The following is a 14,431-nucleotide window of genomic DNA, read 5'->3' as shown; positions in this document are numbered from 1 at the left end:
AAGAACGATAAAGTTTAAGCGTTTTCGATAGTGCTTAAACTTTCAATATGTTCATTTCAAGGCTAAATTATATCTAACCTCTTGAACTATAGCCTATTATCACTTATACTCGCTAAAGGGAAAAAAAACATGACATTAAGACCTCTTGAACTATCATAGTTCTTATAGAGGGTTATACTGTTAAAATAAAAGTTGATTTTATAAATTGGCTCTATGTTCATAACTTCATATGCATGCATATATGTGGGGTTCATGGGAATTGAGTGGTTGATAGGGATTAATGGGAGCAAGAGAGATTGATAGGAACAAGCAAAAAGAAATTTGGAGGGAAGGGGAGAGGAAGAAAGATTGAGACCCAACCTCGAATACCTTTCATTTATCCTTCCCCCCTCCCCTCCTCCTCTCTCTCCGACAAGCCGTCCGACCCCCTGCCGCCACGCCATAGTGTGATATTTCCAGCGGCTCCAACCACGCAGGTACCCCTCTCACTCTCTCTCTCTCTCTCTCTCTCTCTCTCTCTGTGCCGGAGGAAAACTTGCCAAGTATCAGAAATTGCATTGGGTATTTCTTTCATTGTTTATGATATACTTTGATCAAGAAGAGTAAACTATTTCAGTGAACATTTTTAAGAAGTCATTCATATTCTGGATTACCTTTGCAGTGTCATGACCCCTTACTATAGTGAGGAGACTGTCTATTCGAGAAATGATCCTGATCTGGAGAATGAAGATGGTGTATCAATCATATTTTACCTTCAAAAGATCTTTCCAGGTTTGAAGCTACATCCTTTCCCCCCTTCTGCTTGGGGTAGTACAAAATAGCATGTCCATCAGTAACTTCAGTTGAGGGGTTATCATAATCAATTTTTTGTAATAGATGAGTGGAACAACTTCATGGAGAGAATTTAACTGTAAAAGAGATAGTGAAGTTTGGGAGAATGAGGAGAATGTCTTACGACTTCGTCACTGGGCCTCTCTTCGTGGACAAACACTCTGTAGAACAGGTACTTTCATTACTGCACGAACTGCCATGCTATTTTGTATTAAGGATGGCCGTCGGCACCTGCCGTGCCGGCGGCATACCGGCACGTGGCACGAGGGGTGCCCCCTCCTAATAGCTTCGCCATCGACCTCGTCGTCGAGCTCACTGTCGCCGTCGTCGCTGGCCTGGTCGCCGTCGCCGGGTGCCCTAGCTGAGGGAGGGGAAGAAAGAGATCGAGAGAGAGAGAGAGAGAGAGGGGTGGGTTTTTATCGGTTAAAAACTTAAGTTGCGGATCCGGATCCGGATCCGGGTCCGCAACTTAAGTTTTTAACCGATAAAAACCCACCCCTCTCTCTCTCTCTCTCTCTCTCTCTCTCGATCTCTTTCTTCCCCTCCCTCAGCTAGGGCACCCGACGTGAGCGACCGGGAGCGGCGACGGCGTCGGCGATCGGCGATCGGCGACGGCGAAGGCCAGCGACGACGGCGACGGCCAAGGTGGTACATTTTCTCTCCTTTTCTTACGGCACGGCCGGCAAGTGCCGCGGCACGTGCCGTGCCGTGCCGTGCTGGCCGGCGGTCGGCACGGGCATCGTTGGAATGTACATTGCTTATTGGAAACATATACTTGTGAACTGCATCACAAGGATAGTTGTATAAATCTTACTTTGCTTATTTCTATGTGGCTGCCTTTTTTACATTGCTGCTCTCTCTCTCTCTCTCTCTCCCCCTCCTCTTCACAGTGAGTACTGGCAATGGTGCGAAGAGGAAGGAAGAGAGCAGCCAAAGTATCACAGTCGAGGGCGAATGAGAGAAGCACTGTGCAATTTGAAGACAGGGGGCAATCATTCAATGAGCGGGAAGGTACCGTTATAGATCTAGATTGCTTCCAATTCTCCCTTTCCTTTTGTAGTTTAATTTTCTTATTCTATATTGAACCTTTCATCCAATTAGTGTTGCTAATCTTCCTGAAATTAATTTTGAGCCTGAGAAGACTGGTTGAGCATGAACATTTGAGCTCCAGATAAGGTTAACCGAGTCTAATATTGAGCTGGACTCAAGCAGATCCTAAGCGGCTTTGTTAATATGGCAACCTAGTTGCAATATAGTCTGAGAAGATTCTGGCATGTACATAATTAGACTTAGAAAGCAAATTAGATTGTGAAGTTACAGAGCTTTAATGATGTACTACTATACCTTTGTTGCTTCTCTGATGCCTTCCCTAGTATACCTGTTTGTGAGCTAGTTGTCCTGGTCATCTAATTCTTGTTACTTCTATTATTAGTCAATTTTCTTACATCTTGGGAATGCATGATAAGTTTGATAAATTTGCTGAACCATATATTTGATTTTTCATTTGTTAATTAGTGTGCAAGGTGTTGATAAAACTGATAGGACCTTTTTATTGTCTATTTTAACTCTATGCTAAGTTATCTTCCCCTATGAAAGTTAGTTGTTTGCTAGGAGTTTGTCAATTTATTGCTCATACATTTCTTGTCCATGTTAACATTCAGGTATGCTAATCTTATTTCCCATGTGAATAGTTGAACGTCGAGTTGCTGCTATTCACGCTATTTGTGAGGCAGAGACTGAGAACTTGCTCTCTCGGTTGCGATTGTTGCGCTCCTACATCAGCAATGAACAGATGGAGACACCGGCATTAAAGTTTTTCCAGGAAAACTTGTCCAACCTAACAATTATAAGAAACGAAAAGTACAAGATATTTGAGTTGACGTGGAATGATAGAGATGGTTATATACCTGGAAAAGATGTGGATGACAGGGATATGCATATTTCACTTGGGAATGCTGCCAAACTTTCAGCTGTTCATGGTCTTCAGTTTTCAGTGAACTCAGGTTGGCATGAGCTTTTCCATGAACGCACTACATTCTGGACTCTGCATATTTAGATTTACTGTTAATTGGTACAATCCTTGCAGTGAAGAAGAACTTCTTAGAAGCTGCCAACTTGCACATTCCTGATTTTGTAAGATCATGTTTTTTTGAACTAATGATTTTAGATACTTATGTTCACTTTATTCACTGTTCTTAAAAAGGTAATTTCTTTGTGGCTTCAAGGGCTTGGGCGAATATTCCGAAAATCAAATGGCAGGAGCAAGAGAGGCTTTTCAGACTCCTGGGGTTTGTAATTTCTTTAACATATTTTCATGTGCTACTACTGTGATGGATTTATAATACTTTACATATGATCACAATATGGATCAAATGTTTCTTATGATAGTTGCAGATGCTTCTATATTTCCCCTTCCTGTAGCATTTACAGGACAAATCATGAAAGCTAAGTTCTACTTTATTCTTTCTTTTTCATGTTTGGTGAGAATCATGCTTCTTGCAGGCCATGAGTAATCGTCTTTCTTTTGGCATGACGCCAAAAACTCTAAGGTTGCCCCAGAATGGCGAGATGCTTTTATCCGTGCGTGGCTCACCCCTTGGAGTGTACAAAGAAGAAAACTTGGAGGCAATTCATGGTAAATAGCTGTTTCATTTGCTCAATAATAACCACTAGCTTTGCCTTTTTCTAATGTTCTCCAATTGGCAATTCTCAGAATCTGGAGATGATGCCTCCTAATTTGACAGTATCGTCGGTAACATCATCTTGATTGGAGAAACATTATTTTTAATGCATCTAAAGATCAGAGGTGCTTTGTTTCAGGATAATATTTTAGTAGACGGAAACTAGTTTGACTAGTGGATATGCCTGAAAACTTCCCCTCGAAGATGGAACTATGAAAATCTAATCAGGAGGATTGTTTATTCCCCTGTAAAAATGTTGTAAAAATCTTGAGAGTTGCAACTGTTGTACTTGTTATGTTATATTCTGTCACTAGTTCTCGCATCTTGTGATTTCAATGACAGATCAACATTGTAATTGACTTTTCCTATAAATCTTCAGTTCCTGACTTCCAGATACAGGCAGTTACTTTTATGCAATTTACTTGGGCTTCGTTGTGGTATTCCTTACGATGCTGGCAACCGTCGTAAATCTTTGTCATTCCAACGATTGATTAGAGATGATTGGTCACTTCTAAGAGTGTTATAAATATGCTAAATGGAGCACATTTCTTCAGAAAAATGTGATTGTAAGCATGCATTTCTTGCATCACATTGCAGCTATGTATGCCTCTGATAATAGCAACAGGAGAGATAGTTAAATTTACATTATAATATTGTCCAGGAGTCCCTAATTTCTCATCTTATTTCCATGAAGATATTTAAGTATTGAGGTACAAATGTACAACTATAATTACCACAAGCCATTTTATTCAACCCAAGTTATTTCCTTCTGATCAGATTAAACTATGTCTGAATAAATATATTTATCGAGCATCTTAATTATCATTATCATTTTTATAATTATGAGCCTATAGTCTAGATAAAAAAAATCTAGCCCTTCTGGATATATATAAATTAGATAATTAGATCAATCCTTTCATAAATTTTTTTAAAAAAAATTACACTTAGACTCTATAAATTATCATACTATTTCATATACCTCAGTGAACTTGTTTTATAACATATAAATTCTTTAAACTATTGAAAATGTCTCATCCCATTAATATCAAAGATGGAAAAAGCTGGACAAAATATCCCTCTAAAAAGATAAAGGGTATTTTAGTAGATTAAAATTCTTTTTGCTCTTTTAAAATATATATATAAATAAATTACATAGTTAGTTATTCACACGACTTACGTATGAAAACCTAGAGATGAAAAGATAACGAAAATTTAAAGAAAGTATTTGAGTTACTTTTATGTGACATAAAAAAATAGTCTATAAAAAATATTAAAAAAAAAGTGATAATTTATAAAACTCTAAATATAATTAACTCTAAAATAAAAAATAATAATCTCAAATTATATGCATATAACATTTTAATAAAATATCGACCAAATAGGCGTTACAAATTCTAATATTCACGAGAAACGTTAAACCTATAATCTCTGTCATATATGACCGATAATAAAGACATGAGAATACTCAAATTAAACCTATAACCTATGCCTTGCTCAAATTTGTCAAATTTGCCGGCCAGTGAAGGAGATTGAGGTCCCCATGACAGCATGACTCCATGAAAATTTGCAGGCCAGTGAATAACTTTCCAGACTCCACTATCTTTCTTGAATCAACTAGAGACACCACTCCCTTCAATTCAGCACTAGAGACATGCACTCCAGTCTCCACTAGCAACAAACCTTTAAAAAAGCCTCCAATGCCAAAGACAGAGGAGGCTCGACGACTCCCAGTGACATCACTCCATTAGTAACAAACTGATGCCTTGGAAGCCATTGATTGAATGCCAAATCTTTTGAAATCTCTGCACGAATTTTTGAGAGTATTTGACTAAAGTATTGCTACAATACAACATACGAAATCACCGTCCGAGACAACGATTCTTAAGAGATGAATTAAGTTTTTAATATACTAAAAAACGGTTGTCTAATTTTTTTTTTATAATTATAAATTATTATATAATAAACTTGAAATTAAAATATAGAAGAGTTATGATCTTTATGTTGCGATTTTGAGCGCAATCGATTAAGAGGAATAATTACGACATTCCATTTTATATATCTTTTCTATATCTTCACAACCAACATATTTTATGACCAAGTGCAAAATTTTGATAATCTTTTAACCTATTGAAAAACATATCATTTTACTAAGAATGATGCTATCTGAGACAGCGATTTTACTGTCGTACTGGTTTAAAAAATAGTTTGAATAGTATTCTAGTTTTGGGAAGATTAATTTACTGTAGCAGAAACAGCAGGTCAAAAACTCAATCTTTTTTCTTCAAGTAACCAACTGTGGGAAGTTCTGCAATCCAGGCTGCACTGTACATGCCTGTGAGTAAGAACTTTTACAACAGAGTGGAGTTGTACATGGATCATTCATAAGCTATACAACAAGCCAAAACTCTGTGAGACATAAAGCATCTCAGCATTAAGTGAGACTAATAACAAGCAGTCAATGCACACCATGGAAATTACACCCTAAGTGAGCTTCTAGTCTAGTATTCAAAGGTTAGATTAAAATGCTGGACTTAATTGGAATTGTGGTCTTTCAAAAAAAAAAAAAAAAAAAAAAATTGCTCTTTAGGTAACTAAGATTTTTAAAAATCATTCGTATAGTATATAGTGTTATCTGATAAAAATTTTACTAAATATCAACCACAATATAACCTTCGAATATTTTTCTATGAGATTTAAAAAACTCTCCTTCTCCGCTGTTGTAAGAAAAGCTTAGACGAGTTCTCTATCTTAATTGCTTTAGAAAACCTTAACGACGGATAGAACTCATTATTTGCTTTGGTTTATAACTAGTGTGTCATACAGTTAAAAATGCTCGTATTACACACGAATATTCCTGCGTTCTAATCTCAATAACATATATATCATCGTATGCTTTTAATAGGTTAGATATCCTTTATTTTAAATTCCTACTAAGTTTAGGCCAATAGCACTTTGGTGAGCTTAACCTAACCTAATCCAATACTTAAAAATATATACCAAGTCAACATATACTAATTAAATGGCTAATACACATACAAAACATGACTCCTATTACAACACCAAAAGCCTTAATATCTTAAATCTCTCCCTCTCTCTCTCTCTCCACAAACAAACTAAGTAATGGATAGGAGGAGGATTACATGCACATCCATGCTTCTCCTCACAACCCTCCTCTTCCTTTCCACCTCCATTAGTGCAAGACCTCACACCTCCATCCCTCAAACCCCAATCAAAGCTGGTTACTACCCTTCATGGCTCTACCCTTCCTTCCCTCCCTCCTCCATCAACCCTTCTCTCTTCACCCACGTCCTCTTTGCCTTCGCCGAGCCGGACCCCTCCACCTTCCAACTCACCATCTCTTCCTCCGACGCCACCATCCTCGCCAACTTCTCCTCCTCCCTCTGCGCCAAGCCCGTCAAGACCCTCCTCTCCATCGGCGGCGGCGGCGCCAACACTACCGTCTTTGAAAAGTTGGCCTCCGCTCCGTCGAGTCGGGCGGTTTTTATCCAGTCGACGATCTCCGTCGCTCGTCGTTATGACCTCGACGGCGTTGACTTGGACTGGGAGTTCCCCGCGAACCCGGCGCAGATGTCGGACCTCGGGGAGCTGTTCGTCGAGTGGCGCGCGGCGGTGGAGAAGGAGGCGGCCGCCACGGGGAGGCCGCGGCTGCTGCTGACGGCGGCGGTTTACTTCGCGCAGAGGTTCTTCTTGCCGGGGGACGTGCCGCGGGCTTACCCAGCGGCGGCGATCGCGGCGTCGCTGGATTGGGTCAACGCCATGTGCTTTGACTTCCACGGCTCGTGGGACACGTCGGCGACCGGGGAGCACGCTGCGCTCTATGATTCGGCCAGCAACGTTAGTGGGAGCTACGGGTTGAAGTCATGGGTGGCGGCGGGCGTGCCGGCGGAAAAGGTTATTTTGACCAACAAATTCTTCGAATGTTGCAATTTACACCCTGCCTTTTCATTAATTCTAATATCTCATCCCTGCTATACTTATCCCTCTTTATCTTTTTATCTTTTTGGGGGGAAATAAGCTAAGCCTAAATTTACCAACAATTATTATTTTTATTATATTTAATCAAATCACAAATTGAAGATACTCCTTAAATACAAGGTTATCGAGGATTGGATATATATATTAAATTTTAAATATTAAAGATATATATAATATATATATACTTAATATTTTGTTATATTTTTATTGTCTGAAATCTGATTGATATTATTTTTAGATGCGTTGAAAAATTTATCTAAATTTCTATAATTTTATTTATAATAAATACATAATTTAGTTAAATATAATAAAAAAGAATAATTTTAATTTAGATATAAATATAAGAGAGTAAAGTAGCACCAGTGAAACTATATAAGATGAAAGTAAATTTAGACTTAACCATAGTGGGTAAAATACAATTTATCTAAAAGTTTGGGGAGTTTAATCCTATCTCTATATATGTTGTAATAGGTGGTGATTGGCTTGCCGCTTTATGGGCGGACGTGGCGGCTCAAGAACCCGGCGGAGCACGGGATCGGTGCGGCGGCGGTCGGTGTAGGCTCCGGGGAGGATGGGGCGATGAGATATGCCGAAGTGGTGGATTATAACAAGGAAAAGAATGCCCATGTAGTGTTCGATAAAATGGTTGTAGGGGTTTACTCTTATGCTGGGGATAACTGGATTGGTTATGATGATCTGAGATCGGTTGGGAAGAAGATTGAGTATGCAAAGGGATTGGGGCTTGGTGGATACTTCTTCTGGGCTATTGGGTATGATAAGGATTGGAGCATCTCCGAAGGAGGTAAGCACTATGCAACAATATATATAAATTGTCTCACAACATTAACTAACTAGCAAAATATTTTCTTTTAGCAAATTAAATTTTATATCTTGTGGTTTGATCTAATTTTAATTTTCACATCTGTGCTTTAAATTTAAGCACTTAACTTTTCTGTGTTCTAAATTAAATTATAATTGTTAGATTTTTAATCCAAACTAACGGTACATATATGATCAAAATACTTCTACTATCATTAGCATCACTATTTTCCATCCTAAGCAAGTTGCTATATGATCAAAATACCCTTCATATCATCAATAGAATTTTAAGGTAGACAAATTAGGACAATCAAAGTATTATTCATAATTTTATGTTCATCAAAGCCGACAGTAATTTGTTCACTTGAGCGAAACCCTAATTAGAATATTTGTATGTCATTTATATATATATATATATATATATATATAATTTGTTATTTAACAATTTAATTTTTAGATCAACTCATTATCTAATATAATATTTCTTTTTTTTCGGAGGAAGATACTAATATAGTATTAGAGCCTAACTTTCTAGGATTTAGAATTCATACCTCGGTTAACCCCATTAAATCCATTAAATCCGTGTTCTCTATTATTTATTATCTTTAATATGTCCATATGTGGTGTATAAGATCATACATGAGTAAGTTTACTAAAGATATGATATACATTATTAGCTTTAACCTATTTTCGCTCGGCATTTTCATCGTTGGCTAGATGCGGATAAGGTTTATTCTTTACAAAAGGAAGTAGCTTTAAATGGATAGTTAAAGTTCAATTTTATTATTTCATGTTCTTGAAGAAAGTAAGCACTTAATTTGAATGGTATAACAATGTAAGATGATCTAATTAACTATCCATTCTTTGGTTGAAACAGCTTGGAAAGCATGGGGACATTGAGCATGGTGTTTCTCTCTTGCTGGAAAATTATTTTTCCTCTTTCAGACTATTGTTGTTGTAATAAAAGATATTGTTTACTTGTCTACAGGGTTCCAGATTGCTTGCTATAATCTCAAGTTCTCTTAACTGTTGCTTGTTGTTGTTCCTTTTGATTTATGTGGTTTACTTTTATATAATGCTTATTTTGTTCATATTATTAAGGCATGTAACTTTATTGGTATATAACTATATATATATATATGCTATGTAAGAACTTAAAATTTAAGGTCAATATGTATCAGAGCCAAATTTTTGTGAGTCATGTTAAGATCTCACTGACATTGTTTACACATATTATGTCTTTAGAGATGGTACATAATATTGACAATGAGATTATGCTCAAATGGTTAGATGGGCTATTATTGTATAAATTATTTATTTAAATTATAATAACATCGTTTTAATTGCATATCATTACGTTTCCATTTTTTTTTTTAGAAAAAAAGAGATGATATATATTGTTGGTCGATAAGTTAACAACTTAACCTGCTTTTAAGTTGTCATGTATATAAGATCAAGAGACGGCCCCAGCAACTCAACTTTGCTAGGGCTTCAAGACAAATTCTCCTCATTCTAAAGCTCTTCCCATTGTTGGTGGTCTTCTCCCACTCCCCTCCTCTAGCCAGTTTGGTTGATGGAGAGTGGAGAGGAGAAATATTTTTTCCATTATCCTATAAGAACTTTTGTCCTCCGTTTCTTTTTCTTTATTTCCTTCTCCTGATTTTTTAGCCTCCCAAATTACTCGGTGAAGAAGGTCTCGCTTCTCCTTATTTTTCTCTTCTCCCTTCTCCATTGACTCCCTCTCCCTATTGTCATTACTATCACCATTGTCATTGTCGGGACTGCATCGTTATCTCCTTTTCTCCTTCTGCTTTTTTTGTTGTTATTATCTCTTTTTTTTGTCTTCTTTGGGATCTATGGTGGTCCTTTACAAGGTTGTTTGTGTCGTGTCTTCATGCGGAGCTATAAGACATCGACTCTCTTCTGTCTATGTTCTTACTAGGGCTATTTTTTGTTAAAGATTTTTAGGCCCATCAAGCATCTTGTTGTGATCTTTTTGTGATTCCGTTGATGATTGTCAAGTGAAATGCTTGTTTCCAAAGATATCACAATCTAACTTTTTCTACTTCTAATCATACATGAATGCTTGTAATTCCTGTAAGCTTGATACTATGCTTCTATTGTAGTGCAGTCTTTCTAACCAACTATACAGCTTGTGTTTAAGGTCATCCCTCTATATCTTATTTCGCTATTTGTGTATCAATAAATTTGATCAAAAATACTTTTTTCTATAAGAGTAATTTCTAATTTTTCAACTAACATCTTGTGTGTGTGAGTATTTTGAAATTGAAATTCTTATTTTATTATATAATTTTTATATGATATTCTGAGTTAATTAAATCAACCATTTCCAAATTAAAAAGTATTATATCATAATATTAAAGATAATTTTTTAAAGTACTTAAATTACTCTTTAGTGGGGAAAAAGTTTGATTTAATAAGGTGAGATATGATTTTAAAGATATTTAATAATTCAATACGGTTATAGTGTTATACGAAAATTATAGTAAAAAATGAGGGAGCTAATTATAAAATCTTTAAAAATAAGAAATTAATAAAAAAAAATGTAAGGTGCTATTTAAAAAATTCGATAGTAAAAAATAGTCAAATTTAGAATATCCAACCCATTGATTCAAGTCATGATGAATAATTAGATAATTTATTAAATGTAGGTTTAAAATAAGATGATTTCAAATGACAGGAATTATCAAATAAGAAATGAGATGCTTAGGAATAATTTAATGAATTGTTTACAAAATTAAAAGCTGTCCTACAATAAGTTTTATAAATTGATAATTGAACTATTTGGAGCATAATAAAAATATTCATAAAGTATGAAATATTTAATAAAGTTCTTAGAACAGTTCATAGCATCTTGGTGGGCCAATAGAACTACTTGAAATTTATATAAAAATATTGAAAGAATATTTGTAGGAAAATTTATCAAAAGCACCCAATATGTTGTTTTTATTATCATTCACATCCAACCATATCTCGATACTTATCGATATATGACCTAAATATCTTTAACTAAGTTTTATATGTATCGGTGATAAATACTCTTGCTTAAAGATTAGCGTGGATCGACATTTTAGCTATCATATTTCTAGTCGACATAAAACATTCTTTCTATGGCCCACGTGGATTTTTTTTTTCTTATTATAGATTAAGAAATGCTACTCTAGCTTAGAAATTAAACATCAAATTATCCCCGACATTATTTAATTTCTTTTCATATAAAAGTCTAATTTTTATAATTTTCCTCTTGATTTGGTTAAAATTATTTATAAAATCTTCTCTCACATCTCTTCTACCATCTATCTACCTATCTATCTACATATCTTATCTCATCAAAGTAGCCTACGAGAAATAGAATATTTTAATATCAAATTAAGAGCATTTATACCAATTTTCACTTATTATTCGTATTCTTTTTAACTTTATCAAATCTAATTATTACACTACAACTAAACATCTAATTAGCCAGATCTAGATTAGAGTAATAGATTAAGCAAGAAGATTAACTGCCATCATAATTCACGAATCTTAACTAAGAAGTTGCCGATATCTAAAATCTAATTCATCTATAAAAAAGAGATTTTTACAAATTATACCATATATTTTACATAATTTATAATTTGCACATTGTTTTTAAGGATTTTGTAACCCAACTTATCATTTTCTCCTATTATTTTTATTTGACACCCTGACATTATTTTAACTAACTAACATCGACCAAATTATTAAAATACCTCCAGCATTCCTTCTCATTTTCTATATCGTTGCACCATCCTCTCAACCTACCTCCTCCACTGTCGCTGTCATCATCGCCATCACCGCCACTTTTCTCTCACCTTCCCCCCTTCCCCTCCTTCTCCTCCTTTTCTTATTATTTATTTTGTTTGGGAAGAAAAAAATAGGGTGAAGAAGGCTCGAGTAATTTATATATTTATAAATTATCTTATATATATATATATATATATATGATAGTATAGTATTCTTTATTTAGTACCATCTAAGTTAACTCGGAGACCTTAAATAAGAATTATAGAGAAAAAAAAAAAGAGGTCGGATTATAACATTTTCATAGATGGGACAAATCATAAAATAAATAAAATATAAAATATAATTTATAAAAATTTAATAAAGAAAAAGGGAAAAGAAAAAAAGTGAAGTCAAAAATGGACTTAACCAATAATTATTCACCTTATTTAAATATCTACCTTAAAGCAGCTGGACTCTGGAGGCATGATTTTGCTTCGGTACCCTCTCAGCATGGCCACCATTATAGCGAGCAATCCTTCCTTCCACTATCCCTTTGCCTATCAAAAGCCTAATAAGATATATATATATATATATATATCCCCCTTTGCGTGGGCTTCACTCAAAGCCTAAAAGCAGTTGACCTACAATGGCCGGTGTCCCCTACCCACGCACAACCGACAGCTGGTGGTGTTCAGCGATAACGGTAAACTCAAAACGGAGTAATAGTGTAGTATAATAGTCCCGATAAGCGGATCCCGCAGTAACCGTCCGAGAATAAGAACGTCGTATTATTCTTCATTTATTCTCCCCTTGGATGGAATAGAGATATAGAGAGACTAGAGAGGGAGGAAGAACGATAGAGGAAGAGAGCGGGTGCGACGGAAACGAAGCCGAGGCGACCCGGATCCCGAACTTTTTGTTGTTTATCCCCAAAATAACTTCTCCCTTCTCCCTCCCCGCCGCCGTGATACGCCAATTTGGATTCCCGCCCCACACCGCCGATCGAGCCATCTCCGCCGCAGGATGTTCATCCGAGGATTCTCGCGGAAGCGGCGGCCAGGGGAAGTTCCGGTGTACCTCAACGTCTATGACCTTACCCCCATCAATGGCTACGCGTACTGGCTCGGGCTCGGCGTCTACCACTCCGGCGTCCAAGGTGAGGCCTTTATTGTCAGAATCCTTCTCCTTCTTCTTCTTTTTCTCGAGATTAGGGTTTTGTTAGGGTTTTATTGAGCTAGGGTTTCGGCTCCAGTGCACGGGGTGGAGTACGCCTACGGCGCGCACGAGCTCCCGACGACGGGGATCTTCGAGGCGGAGCCGCGGATGTGCCCGGGGTTCGCGTTCCGGAAGTCGATCCTTATCGGGTTCACGGATCTGGGCCCGCGTGAGGTGAGGGCTCTCATGGAGGAGCTGGCGGTGGAGTACACGGGGAACACCTACAACCTCATCTCCAAGAACTGCAACCACTTCTGCAACGTCGCCTGCCTCCGGCTCACGTCGAAGCCGATCCCCAATTGGGTCAATCGCCTCGCAAAAATCGGTAATTTTCACCTTAAACTCTCTCCTCCTTTTTGGCTAAAGATTGGATCTATGGTGCGGTCTTTCTGACCGGAATTGGGGGAGCATTTAAAGGGTTCCTCTGCAATTGCGTGCTGCCGGTGCACGTAGCGGCGGTGAGGCAGCCGGGGGACGAGGGGAGCGGGAGCGGGAGCCGCCAAGAAGAGAAGGCGAGATTGAGGAGCAATTCGACGAGAAACCCCAGCATCGCCTCTTCTTCTATATGGAATAGAAGCCTCAGGAGGAGTAGAAGGTCCTCGTCGTCGTCCTCTCTCGTCGGGCTCACGTCAGCCCCCGCTGCATTCAAGGTCTAATCTCCGGCCCCGGCGCCGCCGACGCCGCTGTCGGTGGAATTTAGGGGTAAATTTCCACTAAAAAAGGCACTTGTCTTTTCTTATTCAAATTAAAAATTAAAAAAAGAATTCGGTTGGAAATTATTTTTATTTCCTTTTGAAATTTGAAACCGTTGGAATTGAATTCCCACAGCTGTTCTTTGTCCGTAAAATGTTTTGATTTTGTTTCTCTAAAATGGGTGAGGTGAGCACGTACTTTCGGGTTGGGTCCCAGGCGAAATATTCGGGATTCGTGGCATCATTCCATTGAGCTGTCGTCGTCTCCCGCTGTTCGGAGGCCAACAGCGGCGGTCAGGTCGCTCTTAAAACGCACACGTGCGGGAGTCAGAGACTGCCGGTTATAGTGCACCGTCGTGGCTGGGGACCACCGGCGATCCGGTCGGCCAGTAGAGGAGCCGGCCAGCGGTGGCCCAGGTCAGCACGACATGA

At 37.6% G+C, this 14,431-nt stretch overlaps 3 protein-coding genes across 5 annotated transcripts; all 3 read left to right on the top strand.

The window, feature by feature from the left end:
- Positions 1–1,343: 1,343 nt before the first annotated feature.
- On the top strand, positions 1,344–3,929 carry LOC140760225 (uncharacterized). 3 transcript variants are annotated; one of them, XM_073097087.1, is made up of 7 exons: positions 1,344–1,476; positions 1,722–1,842; positions 2,523–2,834; positions 2,918–2,964; positions 3,057–3,119; positions 3,334–3,466; positions 3,545–3,929. In XM_073097087.1, the coding sequence occupies exons 2-7, from the start codon at positions 1,734–1,736 to the stop codon at positions 3,565–3,567; spliced, it is 687 nt and encodes a 228-aa protein (XP_072953188.1). In that variant the 5' UTR covers positions 1,344–1,476; positions 1,722–1,733; the 3' UTR covers positions 3,568–3,929. The 3 variants fall into 3 exon arrangements, with proteins under 3 accessions (XP_072953188.1, XP_072953190.1, XP_072953189.1); XM_073097088.1 differs by having other exon boundaries at positions 1,352–1,479; XM_073097089.1 differs by lacking the exon at positions 3,545–3,929 and having other exon boundaries at positions 3,220–3,340.
- Positions 3,930–6,583: 2,654 nt separating this feature from the next.
- LOC140760091 (class V chitinase CHIT5a-like) lies at positions 6,584–9,353 on the top strand. Its single transcript, XM_073096898.1, has 3 exons — positions 6,584–7,424; positions 7,980–8,310; positions 9,205–9,353. The coding sequence occupies exons 1-3, from the start codon at positions 6,633–6,635 to the stop codon at positions 9,225–9,227; spliced, it is 1,146 nt and encodes a 381-aa protein (XP_072952999.1). The 5' UTR covers positions 6,584–6,632; the 3' UTR covers positions 9,228–9,353.
- A 3,486-nt stretch (positions 9,354–12,839) lies between these two features.
- On the top strand, positions 12,840–14,154 carry LOC140760092 (deSI-like protein At4g17486). Its single transcript, XM_073096899.1, has 3 exons — positions 12,840–13,248; positions 13,345–13,632; positions 13,725–14,154. The coding sequence occupies exons 1-3, from the start codon at positions 13,116–13,118 to the stop codon at positions 13,961–13,963; spliced, it is 660 nt and encodes a 219-aa protein (XP_072953000.1). The 5' UTR covers positions 12,840–13,115; the 3' UTR covers positions 13,964–14,154.
- Positions 14,155–14,431: the final 277 nt, after the last annotated feature.

The sequence above is a fragment of the Typha angustifolia genome, chromosome 5 (assembly GCF_048772165.1).
Source record: "Typha angustifolia cultivar Huaian chromosome 5, ASM4877216v1, whole genome shotgun sequence".
NCBI classification, from domain to species: Eukaryota; Viridiplantae; Streptophyta; class Magnoliopsida; order Poales; family Typhaceae; genus Typha; species Typha angustifolia.
Note: the sequence above shows the minus strand (reverse complement) of the source record. Positions and strands in the feature narration are given on the sequence as shown.